The following is a 22,179-nucleotide window of genomic DNA, read 5'->3' on the forward strand; positions in this document are numbered from 1 at the left end:
ATTTTGGTGTCATCTGCAAACTTACTAACTGTACCTCTTATGCTCGCATCCAAATCATTTATGTAAATGACAAAAAGTAGACGACCCAGTACTGATCCCTGCGGAACTCCACTTGTAACTGGGCTCCAGGCTGAATATTTACCATCTACCACCACTCTCTGCCTTCGACCGGTTAGCCAGTTTTCTATCCAATTGGCCAAATTTCCCTCTCTCCCATGCCTCCTGACTTTCCGCATAAGCCTGCCATGGGGAACCTTATCAAATGCCTTACTAAAATCCATGTACACTACATCCACTGCTCTACCCTCTTCCACATGCTTGGTCACCTCCTCGAAGAATTCAATAAGACTTGTAAGGCAAGACCTACACCTCAAATCCGTGCTGGCTGTCCCTAATCAAGCAGTGCCTTTCCAGATAATGATAAATCCTATCCCTCAGTACCCTTTCCATTACTTTGCCTACCACCGAAGTAAGACTAACTGGCCTGTAATTCCCGAGGTTATCCCTATTCCCTTTTTTGAACAGGGGCACAACATTCGACACTCTCCAGTCCCCTGGTACCACCCCCGTTGACAGTGAAGACGAAAAGATCATTGCCAACGGCTCTGCAATTTCCTCTCTTGCTTCCCACATAATCCTAGGATATATCCCGTCAGGCCCTGGGGACTCGTCTATCCTCAGGTTTTTCAAAATGCCCAACACATCTTCCTTCCTAACAAGTATCTCTTCTAGCTTACCAGTCCGTTTCACACTCTCCTCTTCAACAATACGGTCCCTCTCACTTGCAACTTTATAGAAGTTTATAAAATAATGAGGGGTATGGAAAGAGTTAATGGTAGTTGTCTTTTCCCAAAGATGGGGGATTTCAACACCAGGGGACACATTTTTAAGGTGAGAGGAGAGAGATTCAAAAAAGACATGAGGGGCAATTTTTTTTTTTAACAGAGCGTGGCTCATGTGTGGAATGAGCTTCCAGAGGAAGTGATTGATGTGGTTACAATTACAACGTTGAAGGACATTTGGATAAATATATGAATAGGAAAGGTTTGGAAGGATATGGGCCAGGAGCAGGCAGTTGGGACTAGTTTACTTTGGGATTATGTTCAGTATGGGCTGGTTGGACTGAAGGGTCTGTTTCTGTGATGTCTGACTATATGGCTCAATATGAATCAACATAAAAAGAGAACTGAAGGGATTTCGTTGCTAATTGGAAGGAAAGTCATACTAGTCAGCCTGACTTGGGACTTTGATCAATAGCAGACACGACTGGCCATGTTGGAGATTGCAAGTGTTGCAAGAGACCACGTATCCATTTGACTTTTTTGGGACTATAATTTGAAATTGAACTTGAACTGTTTCACAACTTGGAAATAAGGGGTTGGATATTGTTGAGCTGCCTTCCAGAATCAGCAAGAGAGAGAAATCGAGAGTGGGCAGCCATGGAATTTTTCAGAAATAGGGAAATTCTTCCTGGCAATAGCCCTTTGAATGGCTGTGCAGCAGAGTATTTAAAAAGCTGGAGGTGCTGAGAACAGAAGAGTTGAAAACATTCAGAACCTGCAGACAGAAAGCATTCTCCTCTCTCTGTCTCCCCTCCCCCTCCCCAGTATGGGGTTAAAGACACAAAATCCAAGAAATGTTAAAATAAATAATTCACACAAGAAAACAGTTATGGACGCCTCATCAACTATCAGCAGGATAATGAAAATCTGTGAAGGTTAAGAGGTCTGGTTTGGAGGAATGCAGTGGTCTCATTGGATTATAAATAGAGGCAGACTACCTTCCACTCAGTGGTCCTATGTACTCTACTATTGCATATACACACTGTCACTGCTCCAGAAGGGCTTCAGGACCCTGGAGTAAGCTTGCAGCAATGTCACTGAGCTGCATGTCACTGAGTATAAATAGCACAGTGTGGGTGGGGTTATATCATTCTATGCTGGACCAGACTACAACAGGACCATGAATTCACAGATGATAGTTTAGGCCTTCATAATGTAACTCGAATACAATCACCTGGTGTGTATGTATATGTATATATATATATATATGTTTACCATGCACAGCAAGGATTAATGTACAATCCATTGAAGTTACTTTGAAGTCCAAGATAGTTACAAACTTGGTCTTCTCCTCTGCCGGTCTAAACTCAGTTCACCATTGAGCCACATGATAAAAGTGCTGCAGGGGGTGGGCGGTATTTGTTGAAAGGAGTGGATGGAATATCCGGGTTTTGGAGAAAGTCAGAGGCAGAAGCAACAAGGCCATCGAGAGATTTGAAAACATAGACACAGACTGTTTTGATGATGCCAAAACTTCAATGCACTTAAGATGTATTCCCTCATGGAGTTAGAGACTGCTGTGGATTATTAGAATGGCTCACGTAAAAATTGGAACAAATGAACTTGGGGGAAAAATAACTTGGATTGGAAATTATTAACTTGTTTTGATCTTAGGTTACATATTCACCCATAGTTACAATCCACTCTTCAGATTATCCAGTAATTTTATAGAGATATCCACTTTTGCAATCTGTACTGATAGCTGTCTGGAAAATCATAAATCCCTATTGTGCGGAAGCAGGCCATGCGGCCCATCGAGTCTGTACCGACCCTTCAAAGAGCATCCCACCTAGATCCGGCCCACTACCCTACAACACCATATTTTCCCATGGCTAATTCACCTAACCTGCACATCTTTGGACTGTGGGAGGAAACTGGAGCACCTGGAGGAAACCCATGCAGACAGTGGGAGAATGTGCAAACTCCACACAGACAGTCACCCAAGGTTGGAATTAAACCTGGATCCCTGATGCTGAGAGACTGCAGTGCTAACCACTGAGCCACCATGCTGAGATCTTTCAAAGTTGGAGAAACATCAAACAGGGAGTGCTGATTGGATTCCTGCCACAGCAATAAGAACAATACTGCAAACGCCAGGTTAACTGTCCTGGGACAGAAATGAGAGGGAGGGAGAGAGAGAGACACGGAGACACAGAGAGTGCGAGAGACATCTAACTCAAAAGGGAAAATCTGGAAAAGACAACTCAGACAAACAAATGTCATTTTATAGAAGAACGGTAGAATGTTTTGAGTTTTTTGAAGAGGATTGATGAGGGCAGAGTAGTGGATGTGATCTGTATGGATTTCAGTAAGGTGTTCAGGTTCCTCATGATAGACTGATTAGCAAGGTGAGGTCACATGGAATACAGAGAGAACTGGCTCGAAGGTAGAAGACAGGGTGGTGGTGGTGGAGGGTTGTGTTTCAGACTGGAGGCCTGTGACCAGTGGAGTGCCACAAGGATTGGTGCTGGGTCCACTGCTTTTCATCATTTATATAAATGATTTGGATGTGAACATAGGCGGTATAGTTACTAAGTTTGCAGATAACACCAAAAATGGAGATGTAGTGGACAGTTAAGTGCCTCAGAGTAAAACAGGATCTTGATCAGATGGGCCAAAGGGCTGAGGAGTGGCAGGTGGAGTTTAATTTAGGTAAATGCGAGGTGCTGCATTTTGAAAAAGCAAATCCGAGCAGGACTTATACACTTAATGGTAAGGTCATGGGGAGTATTGCTGAACAAGGAGACCTTGGAGTGCAGGTTCAGAATTCCTTGAAAGTAGAGTCACAGGTAGATAAGAGTGAAGAAGGCATTTGGTATGCTTTCCTTTATTGGTCAGAGCATTGAGTATAGGAGTTGGGAAGTCCCGTTAGAGCTGTACAGGACACTGGTTAGGCCACTTTTGAAATATTGCCTGCAATTATGGTTTTCTTCCTATGGTAAGGATGTTGTAAAACGTGAAAGGGTTCGGAAAAGATTTACAAGGATGTTGCCATGAGAATGTGTATAGGTTATAAGCAAGTAGGGAAAGAGTTAAGTTCTGAGTTTTGTGAAACTAGGTTCAGCTGAGCATGACTCAGATCAGATAAGAAATTAGAGTTAACAATGGGGTGCTGGAGGCAAGGGTAATGGGTTAACAAGGTGTAAAAGCATTCATTATGTAGAGCCATTTAACAATATTGGAAGCATTCAGTATGTAAGGTCAGTTTAACAAGGTGAAAGGTATTCATTTTGTGAAGCCAGTTAAGGTTAAGAACATTCATTGTGTAACAGCAGATGGCTTAATTTTTGCTATTCTCATTCACTGATTGTAATGGTCACCCAATCAATATGTAGGTTGCCTTATCTGGATGCTCCTCCCTGTAAAATGACTATATAATTCATTAAGAAACTGCTGTTGCAGAAAAGACTAAACTCACATCTCTGTGCACATGGATGATCATTTCCTCTCCCTCCAGGGTCCACAATAAAGATGAAGGAAGTAAATCTACTCTGTCTCTGAGCATTTTGTTTCGACTGAGGGGGGAACAGGAAGGGGCTGAATAGCCTGAGGCTGTTTTCCCTGGAGCATCAGAGGCTGAGGGGTGACCTTGTAGCGGTTTATAAAGTCATGAGGGGCATGGAAAGGTTAAATATACAAGGTTTTTTCCCTTGGGTGGGGGAATCCAGAACTAGAGGAAGTAGGTTTAGGGTGAGAGGGGAAAGATATAAAAGGGACCTAAGGGGCAATTTTTTCAAGCAGAGGGTGGTGCATGTATGGAATGAGCTGCCAGAGGAAGTGGTGGAGGCTGGTACAATACAGCCTTTAAAAGATGTCTGGAAGGGTATCTGAATAGGAAGAGTTCAAAGGGATATGGGCCAAGTTCTGGCAAATAGGACTAGATGGGTTCGGATATCTAGTCGGCATAGCCGAGGTGTATTGAAGGGTCCGTTTCCGTGCTGTACATCTCTAAGTCTGACTGGCTTGGGGCAAAATAGCTGAAAATGTGTTGCTGGAAAAGCGCAGCAGGTCAGGCAGCATCCAAGGAGCAGGAGAATCGACGTTTCAGGCATAAGCCCTTCTTCAGGAATGAGGAAAGTGTGTCCAGCAGGCTAAGATAAAAGATAGGGAGGAGGGACTTGGGGGAAGGGCGTTGGAAATGCGATATGCGGAAGGAGGTCAAGGTGAGGGTGATAGGCCGGGGTGGGGGCGGAGAGGTCAGGAAGAAGATTGCAGGTTAGGAAGGTGGTGCTGAGTTTGAGGGATTTGACTGAGACAAGGTGGGGGGAGGGGAAATGAGGAAACTGGAGAAATCTGAGTTCATCCCTTGTGGTTGGAGGGTTCCTAGGCGGAAGATGAGGCGCTCTTCCTCCAACCGTCGTGTTGCCCTGAACAGTGTCTACGCAGTGCTAATGTGTTCAGCATCTTCCACCACTCTTTGAATAATGCAATGTTGTAGATTCAGTTCACGTTGAGTTCCAGTAATCCATTTTAAAAACTGCATAGTCTTATTCCACAATGTCCTTGGTTTGAAGCGGTACATTTTTCTGAGTTTTGAATCCACATTCTAAAATGAAAAATGTTTTTTTTCACAGAAAATGCTCCTAACATTCCAAAGCTTGATATTTTATGTCACACACTTAGGCATTTCCCAACGCTGTCACAAGGTGGCGCTCCTCTTGAGGTATACTGGGACAGGAATTCAGTACAGGTATTATTTACACCTGAAACTGAAGACTTTGTATTCTAAACCTTTGTCGGGAACTACAAAGATTAATGGTCCTCTGGAGGAAGAAATTTGCTTCCTGGAACTGATACTCTGTCAATCACTCCCACTGTTACTACTTCAGTCTTGAGTTGGCACTTCAACCTGATCTTACACAGGGAATGCTAAATTTCTATCCATCTAACCCACAAATTACCACACTCTGGTAACAGATCAGGAAGATTGCAAATTCACTCATTTCGTATTATTAGAGATTGGTTAGATCCTGTATTTCTCAAAATTATAACTTCTTGCCCTTCTCCCCCTGTCCTTTCTGAGTTAACTTTATCCACAGAGGCAAATTCTTTACAGAGATCAGGCACTAACTCCATACCCAGCCCCTGCCTAGGCTGTGCGCGCTCCTGCCACTCCTTTGCTTTTCTTAGGGTTTCTTTTACTACTTTTATTAATGCTGCTGGCTTAGTTGCTTTTACCACATCTTTTCCCACAGTGCCTTTCTTTAACGACCAGCACTGTGACTTTGTGTCCCACTCTACCACAGTGGAAACACCTGAGGCTCTTTTCCACCCTCTTAAGGCTTCTTTTTTAACCTGTGGTAAACACTTACCAGTGTTTTCTACTGTTTCGTAGTGTACTATCTCCCCTTCTCCCAACTTCTATCCCTCATAGGCCAAAATCTGGCCGGAAGCTTGTCTTATGCTCTAACATGTATTCGTCTGCTAATTTTGCTGCCCTTCTCACTTCCTGAACTTTCTGTTCCTCCATGTGAATTATTACCATTTCTGGAAGTAAGTTTCTAAACTCCTCCAGTAGAATAATCTCTCTTCGAGCCTCCTAGGTCTTATCATTAAGGCCTGCACCCATCTATCAAAATTACTATGTTTAATCTTGCAAACTCAACATAAGGCTGACCTGGTTCCTTCTTGTGTTTCTGAACCCCTGTCTGTACATCTCTGGTACTAATTCGCAAGCACTCAAAATTTGACCCCTCATCTGACAGCATGGTAAATACCTCACTCGGTCTGCCTACCAGTTTTGTTTGATCTAGCATTACCCATAAATCCTCAGACCACCCCTTCTGCCGAGCCAATTTTAAAAAATGAAATAAAGAAGGCTTTGACATCTTTCTCGTCAAAATGTGGCAGAGTTTTGACGTATTTGTATATATCATTACTTCCTCTTCTAACTCCATCCTATTAAGTTGACTTTGCTGACTAAGTCGCAACTTCTCAAGTTCAAATTCTCTCCCCCTTTCTGCCCTCCCCCTTTTCTTCCCTCCCCCTGCTCAGCTAAGAACTTTCTCTTTTTTCTCCCTTTCTCTTTCCTATCTCTCCCTTGTTTATCTTCTAACTCCATTTTCCTCAATTGTAATTTAAGTTTTTCTAACTCTACTGCACTTGTCTGTTTCTCTGATACACGTAAGTGTTTGACTCATTCGCTTACAATTTCAGCTTTACTTTTGTCCTTGGTTAAGCCCATTTCTAACCTCTCTGCTAATTATAAGAGTATGTTCTAAACTTGGCAAATTTGGAAATCATCTTCAAACCCCAGAACCTCTTTAGCAATTTTAGGAGCCATTTCTTTCACTTTTAATTTAATCAACTACATCAGCCATAATTAACCAAATTGTCTCACCTATGTTTTATTTAAAGATCTAGGTCACTAACCGGCAAGTGTTTAAATCTACTGGGCTCTTTTCATACCACAAATCTATTCAAATCTGTCCAAATCTTAGACTGGATCTGTCTAACCCTGTCCAAATCATGGGCGAGAGCAGCCACGCTGTTCAAATCCCTACGACAAGCCCCGAAACTGTTATGACAGGATGTAAACCCCTCTGCTAATTTAAACCCAACACACAGGAGCTTAGCTTGTGCCATAATCTGTTAAATTTCAAGAGGTAAAGAACCATCCCAGATCTCACGGCTCAAAGTAAAAATTAACAATTTTATTCTTTAAATCCAAAAGGGAATATTAAACAAGTATTTACAACTCCTTTCTCTTCAACCTATCTTTTACCTCCCAATCTACAATACTGGTCTAATTTTTTTTTGTTGAAAAAAACCCAATTAAGATTTACAAATAAAATAATCACATTTCAAAAGCAGCTTGTCGATTCTTCTTTGTAGATTTTCCTCTGTAATTTCCTGGGTTGGCTTTCTTCGGTGTTCTGCACAACTTTTCTTATGGACAGGTACCTTTCAGAGACCTATCGGCTAGCAGTCTGTTTTTGTTGGTGCTCTTTGCACTAACTCTCCCCACTAACTGTTCAAAATGTCCAGTCTTATACCCCAAAAACATCGGATCATTTCATTGATTTGATGTCATCCCAAATAATAAAATTCAAATTTGATTGGAGTTTGGTATCTGGGGCATAATTTAAACTGACTGGCCGAATTTAAATTTGTTTTGTTCCATGGCAATGCAACTCCAGCTATTTGTATCAACCAAATGTTACATTTTAAAATTGTTCAGTGCACTCTGTGCTTTCAGTCTGTCCTTGCTAGCTTCCTGTCTCTTAAAGGTACAGTACACACCTACACCTTCATAACACAAGTCAGGAGTGGGATTGGAATACTCCCCACTTGCCTGGCTGGGTGCAGCTCCAACAACACTCAAAGCTTGACACCATCCAAAACAAAGCAGCCCACTTGATTGGCACCAAATCTACAAGTATACACTCCCTCCACCACCGGCACTTAGTACGCAGCAGTGTATAATATCTATAAGATGCACTGAAGAGATTCTCCAAAGGTTCTAACAGTACCTTCCAAACCCGTGACCACTTCCATCTAGAAGGACAAAGACAACAGATACATTGGAACACCATAATTTGCAAGTTCCCCTCCAAGCCACTCACCATCCTGACTTGGAAAAACACTGCCATTCCTTCACTGTCACTAGGTCAAAATCCTGGAATTTCCTCTCTGAAGACTTTGTGGGTCAACCTACAGCATGTGGATTGCAGGAGTTCAAGAAATGAGCTTGCCATCACATTCTTGAGGGCAACTAAGAACGGGCAATAAATGCTGGCCAGCTAGTAATGCCTATAATCCCACGAGTGAATAAGAAAAACATGTTTCTTTCACAACTATCTATCAAATGGATGTAAACTACGTTTCTCACTAAAACCAGTTGCTTGATCCGTCTGTTTTAGACTCTGGTTTCAGGTAGGCAGCTCTGGAGATTTCTGGTTGTTTTCTGTTTGCGTTACAGCTGACTAAGTCATGCTTTAAACTCGTGATGACATTGGGGGTTTTGTTAAATTTATAATAAGTCACTAAGTTGCTGCCTTTACTTCCTTATGTACTTTAATCATTTCAGTGTTTTGTTTATCCTCTCACATTTCTGCCCCACATCTTCTCCTATACAATGATCTGTGAATCTTTAAAAGAATATATTTTTGCAGTTGGGAAGAATCACAGTTTGCAATAGATCCACCAAATAGACCAATACCATATTGCAGGAATGACACATTGCTTCTTTTGGTGTCGGAAGTGGTTCAGTTGGTGAATGGTTCTGGATTCAAAGTCCCCCCTTTACATAGATGTTGTTATTGAAAAAAAGGAAATTTATTAAACACTTTTTTACAAATTTACAAAATATCAAGCAAATATAAACACTAATATACCATTAAATATTAAATAAATAATAACCAAAACTTAACAAGCACAAAAACTCAACTAAGAACTACAAATAACCTACAAATAACCAAAGCATATAATAGAATATATTAATTACTGAAAAAAAAACATAGTAATTAAATAATGAAGTACATGCTCAAAATGAATTAACATCAAGTCATAAGAAAACCCATATTCATACGGGATTCCTCCCCGTGGGCCCCCGGACCAGTCAGAACCACTACCACAACTAGCTAAAAGCCCTTGACAATATGGCCGAAATATCTGTATCTACATAGTTCAGGAAGGGCTGTCATATTTTATAGAATAATGCAGTTTTTTGGTGCACCATGTTTGTAAGGAAGTCAAGGGGAATACATTCCATGATTAATCTGTGCCAATTCGAAAGCCCTGGAGGGCCCTCAACTACCCAATTTTCTAAAAGTCCCTCCTTTTTTAAAAAAAAGATACAATCTAGGCTGTTACGTGTCGAGACTGTGATGCTAGAAAGGCAAAGCAAGTCAGGCAGTAACCGAGGAGCAGGGAAATTGACATTTTGGGCATAAGCCGTTCATGAGGAATGGTCTTCTGTTAATTAAACTGTCAAGTACTGTCCTGCAGTTACAACCTATTATCTTACAGAAACCTTTTTCATTTCCTGTGATTCTCTTTATATCATGCTGAATATCCTGAATTGAACCAAGTTTCAGAAAGCCTTTACAGTACAGTGACTCTGTGCTCTCCCCATTTCCACTGAGACTTCAGCCTGAATGAAATGCTGTGACTTTGCATGTAAAACATTTAATTCATTCATAATGTTACTGGCTGGGCCAGGATTTTGACCATAAAGTGATGGTTGTTTTTCATTTTGAAAATTGGTCCATCGTCCTAGGTCTGTTCTTATTCAAATTCCTTTTTCTAAGTTTTTTAGTTTTTTTATTGAGTTTTCATTCTCACTGAAAGACGGAGAAGATATGTTTTCTGTTCACGTCACTGACTTCAGGAAAGTGGCTGATTAGTCTCCCATTTTTGCCCTACATTTACAGCTTTATAATGATCCGAGACATTCCGGGTTCGAGTCAGACCTGCCCTGGAAGTCCATTGTTACTTGTCTAAACTGTTTGATTAAAATAATGACATCGGGAAAGGATGCTGTCCTTTTAATACATTTTAAAGATTTTCAATTCTGACTAGTTTGTTTTATTAGCCTCCTATAATCTTTACCAACTACACCTACATCTTTTAGCTGGACTTTTTAATGTTTAACTAGTAGGGTAAGCATATTATCAATGTAAATTCAGACTTTTAAAAATAAAATCTGATTCTTATCATTCAATACTATTAATACGTTGGTCCGAAGCAGCAGGATTTGTTCAGTGATGCCATCTCTTGACTGGGTACATTGCAGATCCAATATTTTCTAAAAATAGTGGTAATTCTTCTTGTTTCACTTTGCCTTTTTGATAGCTATGCTGTTGACTAAATATTATAACTTGCAAGGGATTATGTCAGTACCCATAAAATTGTTTACTCCAACTAAATTGTATGAATTTACAATTCTTTTTTACTGATCTGTGTTGTACCCTACCAACAAGCATTATTTTTATATTCTTTGGACATATATTGATACTAGCTATGAGTGAAATAAAATAATATTTTACCAGTTTGCCCCCGGAATTTATATTTAAGGTAGTCCATGTAACCCAATGGAGATTCCTCCTCCAACATTCACCATCAATTTAAAGTGAATTGCCTGTCCATGTTAGGTACTTTAACATAAACTAGTTGTTTAAATGCTAGTGTCTAGATTAGAGTGGTGCTGGAAAAGCATAGCAGGTCAGGCAGCATCTGAGGAGCAGGAAAATCAACGTTTCGGGCAAAAGCCCTTCATCATTCCTGACCTGCTGTGCTTGTCCAGCACCACTCTAATCTAGACTCTGGTTTCCAGCATCTGCAGTCCTCACTTTTGCCTAGTTTAAATGCTAGTACTTATCCCAGGATTGTTAAACTGAATTTTGCCAGCGCGATCTGTTAAAGTCTGTGATTATACTCTGTGGAACGGCCATCTGTTTCCTAACATCCATCAAATTCTGACCGTGTCTTATTTAACTGACCATCTTTCTTGTAAACGTTACCCAAAAACTAATAAAATGTCTAGGCTTCTTGATCCAGTTGATGAATGTCCATCTGTCAAAGTACTTCTGCTTATATTTTTAATGATAAGCAGCAATACTGCGACCATAGCTTGTTATCTATTTGATAGCAGTGTAACCCCCTATTCTTGTACCCTCCCCATTCTTCTGGTCATGTGATTCAGATCTTGAGAACATTGGACAGTAATTCTACCTCAGTCTTACCCAAACCATTTGCATATGGGCTTTGCTGTTTTCATCGATGGCCACAAGAATTTTAGTATTCCTGCCTGAATATTTGTTTCCAACCTTGAATCAACTATCTATTGCTGTCTTGTCAGTATCTAGAAAGCCCAGTACCAAAGGATAATACCAGAGTTGATCCTTTGACACTTTAAGTTTTCATTTATACAAACATACATTACAAGCATCGATTTTCTAACACACAACCCAATTTCAATATAAAAATTATTTCTTATTATAGGGGCCCATACTCGGTCCTTACATCACAATTGCAATGTAAAGTGTGTAATTATGATGTATTCGTATTTGGCTTTTGAATTAGAGATAAGTGGCTCTAGGTCTTTTTTGCATGAGGGGGTTTAATCAGTAACTTGTCATTCATTGTAGAGCCATCATTTTTAAACCAGTATGTGCATCAACTGGGTGGTTTAGCGGTTAGCACTTGTTCATTTCCACCCTTGGGTGACTGTCTTTGTGGAGTTTGCACATTCTCCCCATGACTGCGTGAGTTTCCTCCAGCTGCTCCAGTTTCCTCCCACAGTCCAAAGATATGCAAGTAAGATAGATTGACCATGCTAAATTGTTCATACTGTCCAAGGGTGTGCAAGCTAGGTGGATTAGCTATGGGAAATGTAGGTTGATAGGGTCACAGGGTGGATTTGGATGGGATGCTCTTTGGAGCATTGGTGTGGATTCGATGAACTGAATGGCCTGCTTCCACATTGTAGGGATTCTATAAACTATAAAGCACTCCAGGAGTTGTGATGAGATTTTTTTTTTGGATTGTAAGTTTTACAATGGGAGAGAGTGAATATCGAAAGGCATTAAAATAAAATCAAAGGAATTTCAAGGAAGTGTCATAGGACTCAAATTGTTAACTGTTTCTGTCTCCACAGATTCTGCCAGACCTGCTGAGTTTCTCCAGTGATTTCTGTTGACGTATTTTTGAAATCTTTCAAGCTGTGTTATATGTAAATAGCTTGGTTTGTTCTATTTTATCTTCATTCTAATAATCATTTTGGTTTTATTGTTCAAACTAATTCTGCAAGTTGGCACGTTTGTGTTTCAGTGAGAGACCATCACCTTAAATTAAAACAAAAAGATTGTTTAACCCAGATTTCAGTCTGATTTTTCCAGTGGTAACATAGTGCAATTAAATACAATAAATTAAACTCTGTTGCATGAGGAATATCCAACATGAGTGTATTTTCCACCGGCTCATGTGTTCTCTTGCAGCTTTTGACCCAGAGGGCTGAATTTTAGGGAATACATTGCATACTCCCCCCCAAAATACTTGCAACTGACTCTTGTTGAGATTGCTCATAATAATAATACATTAGAGTCAGGTTTAGCAAATTTGTTGTGACTTTTCCACTCCTCAGAGAAAGATAGTCCCACCCTTGTTTAAGGTCAGCCAGTTTAGCAATTAATGTAACCTATGAGAACAGTCTTTTCAGGAAGTAATTTCCTTGCATTATTACTCTGCCTTACTGAGAAAACTGTTTTTTTTACTAAATTCCAGTACGTCGGTTTTATTTCTTTTGGTCAATATTGGTGAATGTCCTTTTACCTTTTTTAGATTGATGACAAATGCAGTTCAGTTTTCAATTGTGGCAGTAATATTGCAATGTCATAGTCATGAAACTTACCACTATCACTTTACATAAATTAAAGTGCCTTTTCTATCTCTTTTGTTTCCTCTAGGTCACTATGTTCGCAACATCTGTGTCTATGGTTTGGGAGACCTGGAATGGCTTGTTCAAAAGGACTTTTTATTTGCAAACAAGTTTGAAGTCAAGAGCCACCCACTAGTGGCACAGTGCTTGGAGCGGTGGTTAAGACCAAGAGCTTTGTCTCATTCTGAAGTACCTATTCAGCAAGAATGGTACATTAAGAAAAACAAGTGTTTCTTTGATATTGAAGGCAACAACTGCAGCATCCCTTTGAAGTGATAAATGTTTGTACAGAAAGAAAGCTAAGAGTTTTTGTGTCCCACCTCCTTTCTCCAATTCTAAAAGGAAGCTGTTTTTCTGTCATTGGTTAGGTAGAAAATGTTGTCGCCTCTTCCTTTTTGAACTTAGTTGCTTCCCCTATGTCTTTCCTCTGGCCCTCCATTTTTAATCACCCCGGAAGTTTTCATGTTTCAGTTATTGGTTTTTCTGCTGGACATTTTGAGAGTGAAAAAGGTGAATGGATGGTCAGCGCTGCCATCGTTCCTGTTACTAATGTGCAATCACCTGATAGAAGATGCAGAAAAATAACCTTGAGGTTTTTCTTTGTTTCTTCTGCCTGCTCAGTGCCTCCTTCACTTGGTACTCTTTTTCCTTTCCTGACCTTAGAAAAGTTGACAACATGGTGGATGTATACATTACTTTCCATAGAGTACATTGATTGCCTACTTGAGAATCCCACCCAAGCAAAGGATGCATTTAAACTCATGAAGAAAATAGGAACAAGCAAAAGAACTTCTGGAAAATCCGTGGGCACTAGACAAAATAGACTGTATTAACAAAGTTTAAGGAGAAATAGATTTAGCAATTCAGAAACATGGGATTGTGAGAGAAATAGTCAGATTTTTTTAAAGGTCTGATGCATTATACAAGGAATTATAAATGATTTAATATGGTAACTATGGTGGGTAAACATTGGAAGCAAATATTAAAGAACCAATCTAAGAACATCCAAGTTAACGCCTCAATGGAAAATATTGTTCAACAAATTTCGTTGATATTTTCTGAGGATGTAACAATTAATTAATAAGGATGAGAAAATGGGTATGATATAAGTTTAGTAAGCCTGTGATGAGATTCATCACACCTGATGGAATGAAAGCCAAAGGTATTGAAATTCAGGTAAGACAGTGTATTAGTTTTATTAATGAGAAATTGAGGGTATTTATTAATAGTTTTAATTCTATTGATCACGTAAAACCAAAAGAATTTTGTGTTGGTGACTCTGCTGGTATTTTTGACTATGATGGAAATACTGCAAGTATTGAATAGCTAAATCACTATTGGTATTTAGAAATGTGACAACATTGGATAGTGAGAAGATAACTGGTTACTGATAAGAAATATAAAGGAAAGCATTGCATATTTAAAGTACTTATGATACAGTTACAAATACAAAGGCACTTTAAAGGTAAATAATCCAATTTGAATTAATGCCAAATCAGAGGATGAGCTGCTACAAGGAAGAATAAAGTCTTTAGTCAAGGAGAGAGGTTTAAAAAGGGTCTTCAAATAAGTGAAGAGATTTAATGAAGGAATTCCAGGTTGGAAAGCCTAGAAGACTGAAGGTACAGTTCTGAATGGGCTGAAGGAAATATGTGATATTAATAAATTGCAATCAGAACAATACAGAGTTCTTTGGATTGGAGGTGGGGGCAAGTTACAGGGGATGTACAAAGCTGTAAGAATATTTAAATGCAAAGAGGAAAACTTTATATTTGGAAACTCTGAACCAGCATAGATGATGATGAACAGAGATTACTGGGAGTAGGGTTTTGTGAAGAATAGGATACAGATAGTAGTTTTGGATGTGGCGGTATCTAATATTGAAAGAAGAGTCCTAGTCAATAGCAAAAATTACCGAAGCACTTAGAATATTTAAAAATCTTTAAATTGATTGATGGAACAAGTATAAATCCAAAGAAAGGGTTGTCACAATGTGTTAACCACTGGTAAAGCACAACCTGAAGTATTATATCTACATTGGATCAATAATTGCACAACTGCAGATGCACTGAAAAAAAGTCAAAAACAGGGAATATGAGTAATATCAATTCTTGTTGGCAGACCCTTGACTTGAACGTGGCATCTAATCAGGGAGATATGTTTATACTGTGAGTCTTCATGTGATTGTTCAGGCTGATTCTCGACTTGTGAATTTTATGTCACGAAGGGAAGGAAATCTCACAAAGTAGTGGGACCCAAAGTACAGGATTTGTTTCCATTTTCCTTTTTGTACTGCCACTCTGCCTTGTTGTTTAAGACATTTGGACTCAGCGTGATGCGACTGATGGGCAAGTTGTTGCCATTTTAAACTATTTATAAATGAGTTCCACGCAGTCACGCATGCCAGTGCTGCTGTACTTGAACTTTAAAATGTCTTTGTAGCATTTTCTTTGTCCTCCCCGGGAACACTGGCAAGGGCCTGAGAAGAGTGCCCTGACAATTATATTTAGTTATGTATGAGTTTTGCATGAATGCTTTTAGAGCTGTTTTCAAGAAAGACACTGGTGTTTGTATGGTCCTCCATTGAACAGAGCGTTTAATAGAATGAAAGAATCTATACAGTGCAGATATAGGCAATTCAGCCATTGAATTTGCACTGACTTTCTGAGCAACAACTCACCCACATCCAGCGCCTCACTCTATCTCTGTATTTCCCATGGCTAATCCACTTAAGCCTACACAAGCATAAATACTATTGGGCAATATAGTATGGCCAGTCCATCTAACCTGCATATCTTTGGACCATGGGAGAAAATTGGCACACCTAGTGACAACCCATGCAAGCATGAGGCGAACATGCAAACTCCACACAGACAGTCGAGGCTGAAATCGAACCTGGTCCCTGGTGCTGTTGGCAGCAGTGCTAACGATGGGGCAGCATGGTGCCACAAATGTGGTGGCAACATTGCTGTTAGACAGCTGTTGTGTGTCACTAATACACAGTCCAGATTTCACTGCCATGCAGGAATGTGATGATGACAACTGCTCTGTAAATTAGACCTTTTGTTTACTTGCAGAGGTCTCTGGTGTAAACACTTGCTGGTGATACTCTGAGATATGTGGAAGCCAAAGAATGGGAGATGTTCAAGATATTCCAGTGTTGTCTTCAACAAATCTTTAACTGACCAGTTTAAGTCTAAAGGGAGCTAAATGTATTCTCTGTCTAGAAAGGTTAAGTAAAATTGTTTACATTACACCTGTAGTATCAGTGTAAAGTGATGTTCCTTTTTTTATTAAATCTAAATTTGTAAGTCCTGACCTGACTCTCAAAGCAACTATTTTAGTCTTGAGGCAATTTGGACCCTGACTCTTGATTTACATTAAAGTCTCTTGTCTTTTGACAGTGAAGCCACTTGAATGGGTACTACTGTTAAAATGTAATTTTGCCTTAAGTCTGTGGGAGGACTGTCAAAGTGAAGGTGAAGATATTCTTTCTATACAAGCAAAAGGAAAGATTTTAACTAGTGATGTATTCATTGTAAAATTAGGCATAGAGTGCAATGTTTGTAGATGTTCACTGGGGCTGTGGCTACATATCCCACCCCCAACAAATGGTATCATACTTTATTTTGTGTATTTTCCACTTTTTTTTAGTAGCGAATCATGTTTACGATGTTCAGTTGGCAACATAATCATCACGTGGACAGAAAATGAATGGTTAATCGTGCACTTTGGTAAACTGTTAACAAAATAATGTACTTGTTTTCTTGTACCATTTATGCTGTTTGTAACCTAGAAATTACAGTTGATTAATTTCATATTCCAATATCTGCTATTTTATTGCAGGTGCCAGGTGATTGCACTGATTTTAGCAACATATTTAAGATAGACAATGTGTGGATGGATAATGTTCATGTGTTAACATTACTAGATTGATCCAGAATAATATAATAGATATTTTAATCTCAGTATTCGTCACAAGCTTTAAGATGTTGATCACCATTTTGCTTGACTGGATGTTACATGCTTCACCTTGTGTTTTTCAAAATGAATCTTGTATTCCCATTGGAAGTATATGCAAGTGATATACATGGATGTAATATGAATAATGACAATAAATACATGTTAAACATGATCTCTCAGAATTTCTGACTGACGTTTTTTGCAGCTGGCACTGATTTGATATATTTTAAATGGGGACCTGCAGTGGCCAATGGCCTAAGCAACTAGGCCCGACATAAATTAAGGCACAAATTCTGCAAGCAAGGCCTGATATAATGCAAGGAGGCCAAGGTTACCACAAGTCAAAAGCAAACAGACCAGCCTAGAGCTGTCTTGTATATTGAACAGAGATGCATGATGTTAACAATGGGAGAGTTATGAGAAAGTGAGGATTGGAGATCCTGGCGATGAGAATCAAGATTGGAATGGTGCTAGAAAAGTGCAGGTCAAGCAGCATCTGAGGAGCAGGAAAATCGACGTTTTGGGCAAAAGCGGTTTATCAGGAATCAGTTATAAGGAGAGGCTGGGATGCCTATCACCAGAGCGTAGGAGATTGAAGGGTGACTTTAGAGAGGTTTATAAAATCAGGATAGGCTGAAATAGCCTTGGTCTTTTTCTTTGGGTACAGGAGTTTAAAGCTCGAGGGGAAAGATTTAAAAGGGACCTGAGGGGCAACGTTTCCATGCAGAGGTTGGTTCATATGTGGAATGAACTGACAAGAGGAAGTGGTAGATGCAGATACAGTGAAAACATTGAAAAGACATTTGGACAGGTACATGAATAGAAATGTTTAGAGGGATATGGGCCAGGAACAGTTAAATGGGACTAGTTCAGTTTGGGAAATCTGGTTGGCATAGAAAAGTTGGATTGAAGGGTCTGCTTCCAGGCTGTATGACTACATAGGAGGAAGCTGCATTGCAACATAGTAAATGATAGCAAGCCACTGTCCTTGGGAATGACCTGGAAAACTGTATTTAAAGGGACCATTGAAGCAGAGAGGCTGACACTCCAGAGAGTCGGGAACCTGGAGAATGAGAAAAATAGCCTCAAACTCAGTTTGGCCAGCTATAACGGTTAGTCTAAACTTGTTTACCTTCTTGTTCCCAAGGCAGATTTTAAAGCAGCACAAGAACATAGTAATTTAAGAAGAGTAAGGTTCATTAGAGGGAAAGACAGATTCCATAGAATTGCATGTATTAATCCTGTATTTCAAAGATAATAAAGCACATCTCATTATTAGTTTAAAACAAGTCTCAGTAAGTAAGCAAGTAAATCAGATGCATATGGAAAACGATGCTAACAAAGTCAACACATGGGAGGCGCTCATTCAGAAGAAACTGACTTGGAGCAAAGGACACAATATTTTGAGAGCACCTGTCAAAGGAAGTATGGAAAGGAGCTGGAGGAAGAAATGCCTATGATCTTAAGGCCAAGGATGATTCCACCCTCCGGAAATATCTGCCAAATGTGTGGTTGGAGATGTGGCTCATCAGCCACACAAGGAAGCACCGAATCCCTGACCAGTGACACGGAATTTCCTAGGTGGGTAATAATACATGTTAGTTAGTGGTTGCCCATGACAACCAGTAAAGTGTATTCTGTTGACAGCTGCCTTTCACATAATAATATGTAACATGTAATAAGTGCTGCCTGAAGAACATTTAGAGAACCCTCCAGTGTAATAATCGGTATTGAGATCTTGGAAATCACGCTTCTCCAGAGAATTGGAAAGAGAAACTCTCACCAGCACAAACATCCATTGACTTACAAAGCTATGTTCGAGTCCCATTCCAGAGTTTGATTACCAAAATCATGTTTCCAGTGCTGAGGGAATGCTATACTGTCAGAGGCACTGTCCATCAGATAATAAGATGTTAAACTCAGGTCCCATCTGCTTAGCTGGTGGATGTGCAAGATCCCATGGGGCTATATCAAAGACTTGTGGGGGAGTTATCCCTGGTGTATTGGCCAATACTTTGTCCCTCAGTCGACATCACAAAAACAGATCATCTGATTATTATCATATCACTGTTTGTGCAGGCTAGTGAACATTTTAGCTGCTGTCATACTCATATTATCAATGACTGCACTTCAAAAAAATACTTAATCAATTGTGCTTTAAGTTATTCCATGGTTGTGAAAAAGCAATACATATGGCAAGTCTTTCTTTTTTAAAGGAAGGTGCTTCGCTAGAAATATTGTGTTGTCGGGAGTGAATGCAGCACCACTTGATATCCCTCTGGAGTTCTTCATGTGATCACGCAAATGTAAGAATCCCCATTGGCCAAACGGCAGATGTCAACAAAGCACATTGAGGTGAGGGAGGGGGCAGGCAGGGAAGAAATAAAGGATCACAACTGGAGGAAGGTCTCTTGAAAGCTTAAGCAGCAGCTGGAAGAAAGCACTAAAATTCACGAGGGGCCTTTTAAAAACTTGAACCATTTAAACCTGCAAAATCTGTAGGTCTTTTAAAGTTTGTCCTCTAAGCAGTTCTGCTCAAGGTTTACTTACTGACAGGTTTCCCTGGACATGTTTACAATCTGACATCGTGAATGCTGCAGATTTGAAAATAGGATCTTTGCCAACATACCAATTGCAGATCCTGTCAGCTTTATTAGAAGCCAAACACTGAGAATGCTGTAAACCTGAAACAAGAACAGAAAATGCTTGAGCAACCCAGGAGATCTGGTAGCATCTGTGGAGAGAGAAACAGAGTTCTTATTTTGAACTGTCATACTGGATTTGAAATATTAACTCTGTTTCCCTCTCTACAGATGCTGCAAAATCTGCTGGGTTTCTCCAGCATTTTCTGTGTCTCTAAGGTAAAAACAAAGACTGCAGATGCTGGAAACCAGATTCTGGATTAGTGGTGCTGGAAGAGCTCAGGAGTTCAGGCAGCATCCGAGGAGCTTCGAAATCGACGTTTCGGGCAGCTGTCTGACTATGCAGTACCCTAAAGTGATGGAACTAATTTCTATTTCCCAGCTCCTTCTGCCCTACCAGAATCACAGGTCTAAGTCACAATTTGGACTGTGATCTTTCATTATGTCTCCCTGGTTGCAAGAGCCAGTGCCACTAATTCATGACCAGTTAAAATCTTGGTGTTTGTATTTAATTGACACCATTACCACCTTGGAGAAAGTGAGGACTACTGGAGATCCGAGTCGAGAGTGTGACACTAGAAAAGCACAGGAGATCAGGCAGCTTCCGAGGAGCAGGAGAATCGGTGTTTCAAGCAAAAGCCCTTCATCAGGAATGAGGCTTGTGAGCCAAGGGGGTGGAGAGATAAATGGGAGAGGGTTGGGGATGGATGGAAGGTAGCTGAGAGTGCTATAGGTATTGGGGATTCCTACTTGCAGAGCACTTTAAAGATCATCTCCGGGACATCAGCACCAACCAATCCTACCGCACCGTGACTGAACATTTCAACTCCCCCTCCCTTTTCACTAAGGACATGCAAGTCCTGGGCCTCCTCCATCGCCACATCCTAACCACTTGACGCCTGGAGGAAGAATGCCTCATCTTCTGCCTTGGGACCTTCCAACCAGACGGCATCAATGTGAATTTCCCCAGTTTCTTCATCTCTCCACCCCGCACCTTATCCCAGATCCAAACTTCCACCTCGCCACTGCCCTCATGGCCTGACCTACCTGTCCATCTTCCTTCCCACCATCTGCTCCACCCTCCTTTCTGACGTATCACCAATACCCCCACCTCCATCCACTTATCACTCTCTCAGTTACCTTTCTCCAGTTCCACCTCTCTCCCATTTATCTCTCCACCCTCTCGGCTCACAAGCCTCATTCCTGTTGAAGGGCTCTTGCCCAAAACGTCGATTCTCCTGCTCCTCGGTTGCTGCCTGACCTGCTGTGCTTTTCCAGCACTACACTCTCAACCATTACCACCGTCGTAGAGACAACTCTGGAGTTGATTCTGTGGTAAATGGTTAACTAGCTTAACACAACAGATCAGTTAACTGTATAATTTGGAATTTTTTTCCCCTTCAGTTATTTCCAAATCGTAGTGCTTCCATGTGGTTACAAAAATATCCAGAATAAATATGTGGCTGACCTAGTCTATCCTTGATTCAAGTTGATCCATACAATGTTGGGAATTAGGGCAAGTATTCGGACAGTTTACTAAGAGTTATAATTAATTACTACACATTACAAAAAATGGAAGTTACAAAAAAATGTATTTTATACCTAAGTTGTTATTAGAGGCAGACATCCACAGGATTTCAACCTATCTGCATATGTTTGAAGTACATTAAAAGTTAGGAGGTGGAATTGCATCATAGATTTAACTTGACAATCTTGTCCTTCTCAAAATCATTAAAATTCTTTCTGCAGCTCCTGCATCTTTCTGAATGGCAGTCTTTGCCATCGCTCTCTCACAAATCTCAAGCTAAAGAGACAAACTGGGGCAAAATGCAAGCACATGATGTATAGAGTTCTAATGTTGCTGATTATGCAAATGAATTCAAAATCTTAGTTTAAAACGATGTTTCTGCAAGAGAAGGATCAAAATAAAAGTAAATAGTGATTTTCTGATGTTTTAAAATTAGATTTTCATTGTCCAGCTTTCATTTTAGAAATGAAATCTTAAACATGGGACCCAACTCTAAATCACGATTGGGAGGTGCCGGTGTTGGACTGGGGTGTACAAAGTTAAAAATCACACAACAGATGCTGAGGATCAGAGACAAAAAGTGTGGCGCTGGAAAAGCACAGCCGGTCAGGCAGCATCCAAGAAGCAGGAGAGCTGACGTTTCGAGCATAAGCTCTTCATCAGGATCTTTACCTCCCACCAAATCTGGTTTCGATAGCTGAGATATTGTTCCTTCTCTCAGGGCTGAATGAGTCTTCGGGATGGGGTGTAAATGGGTTTTCAATGGTTTGGAATGTGTAGTATTTCCCTTGAATGGGTGCTCACTAAATATTTGACTGGTAGCGT

The 22,179-nt window shown here is 40.2% G+C and overlaps 1 protein-coding gene across 1 annotated transcript in view; it reads left to right on the forward strand.

The window, feature by feature from the left end:
• LOC122564359 (beta-1,3-galactosyl-O-glycosyl-glycoprotein beta-1,6-N-acetylglucosaminyltransferase 7-like) overlaps positions 1-17,356 on the forward strand; it is a 40,557-nt gene extending 23,201 nt beyond the window's left edge. The window contains exon 3 of the mRNA XM_043719113.1: positions 13,250-17,356. Within this exon, the coding sequence (XP_043575048.1) occupies positions 13,250-13,497 (248 nt within the window). The 3' untranslated portion in view covers positions 13,498-17,356. The remainder of the gene's footprint in view (positions 1-13,249) is intronic.
• The last annotated feature ends 4,823 nt before the right edge of the window (positions 17,357-22,179 follow it).

Source organism: Chiloscyllium plagiosum, chromosome 29 (assembly GCF_004010195.1).
Source record: "Chiloscyllium plagiosum isolate BGI_BamShark_2017 chromosome 29, ASM401019v2, whole genome shotgun sequence".
NCBI classification, from domain to species: domain Eukaryota; kingdom Metazoa; phylum Chordata; class Chondrichthyes; order Orectolobiformes; family Hemiscylliidae; genus Chiloscyllium; species Chiloscyllium plagiosum.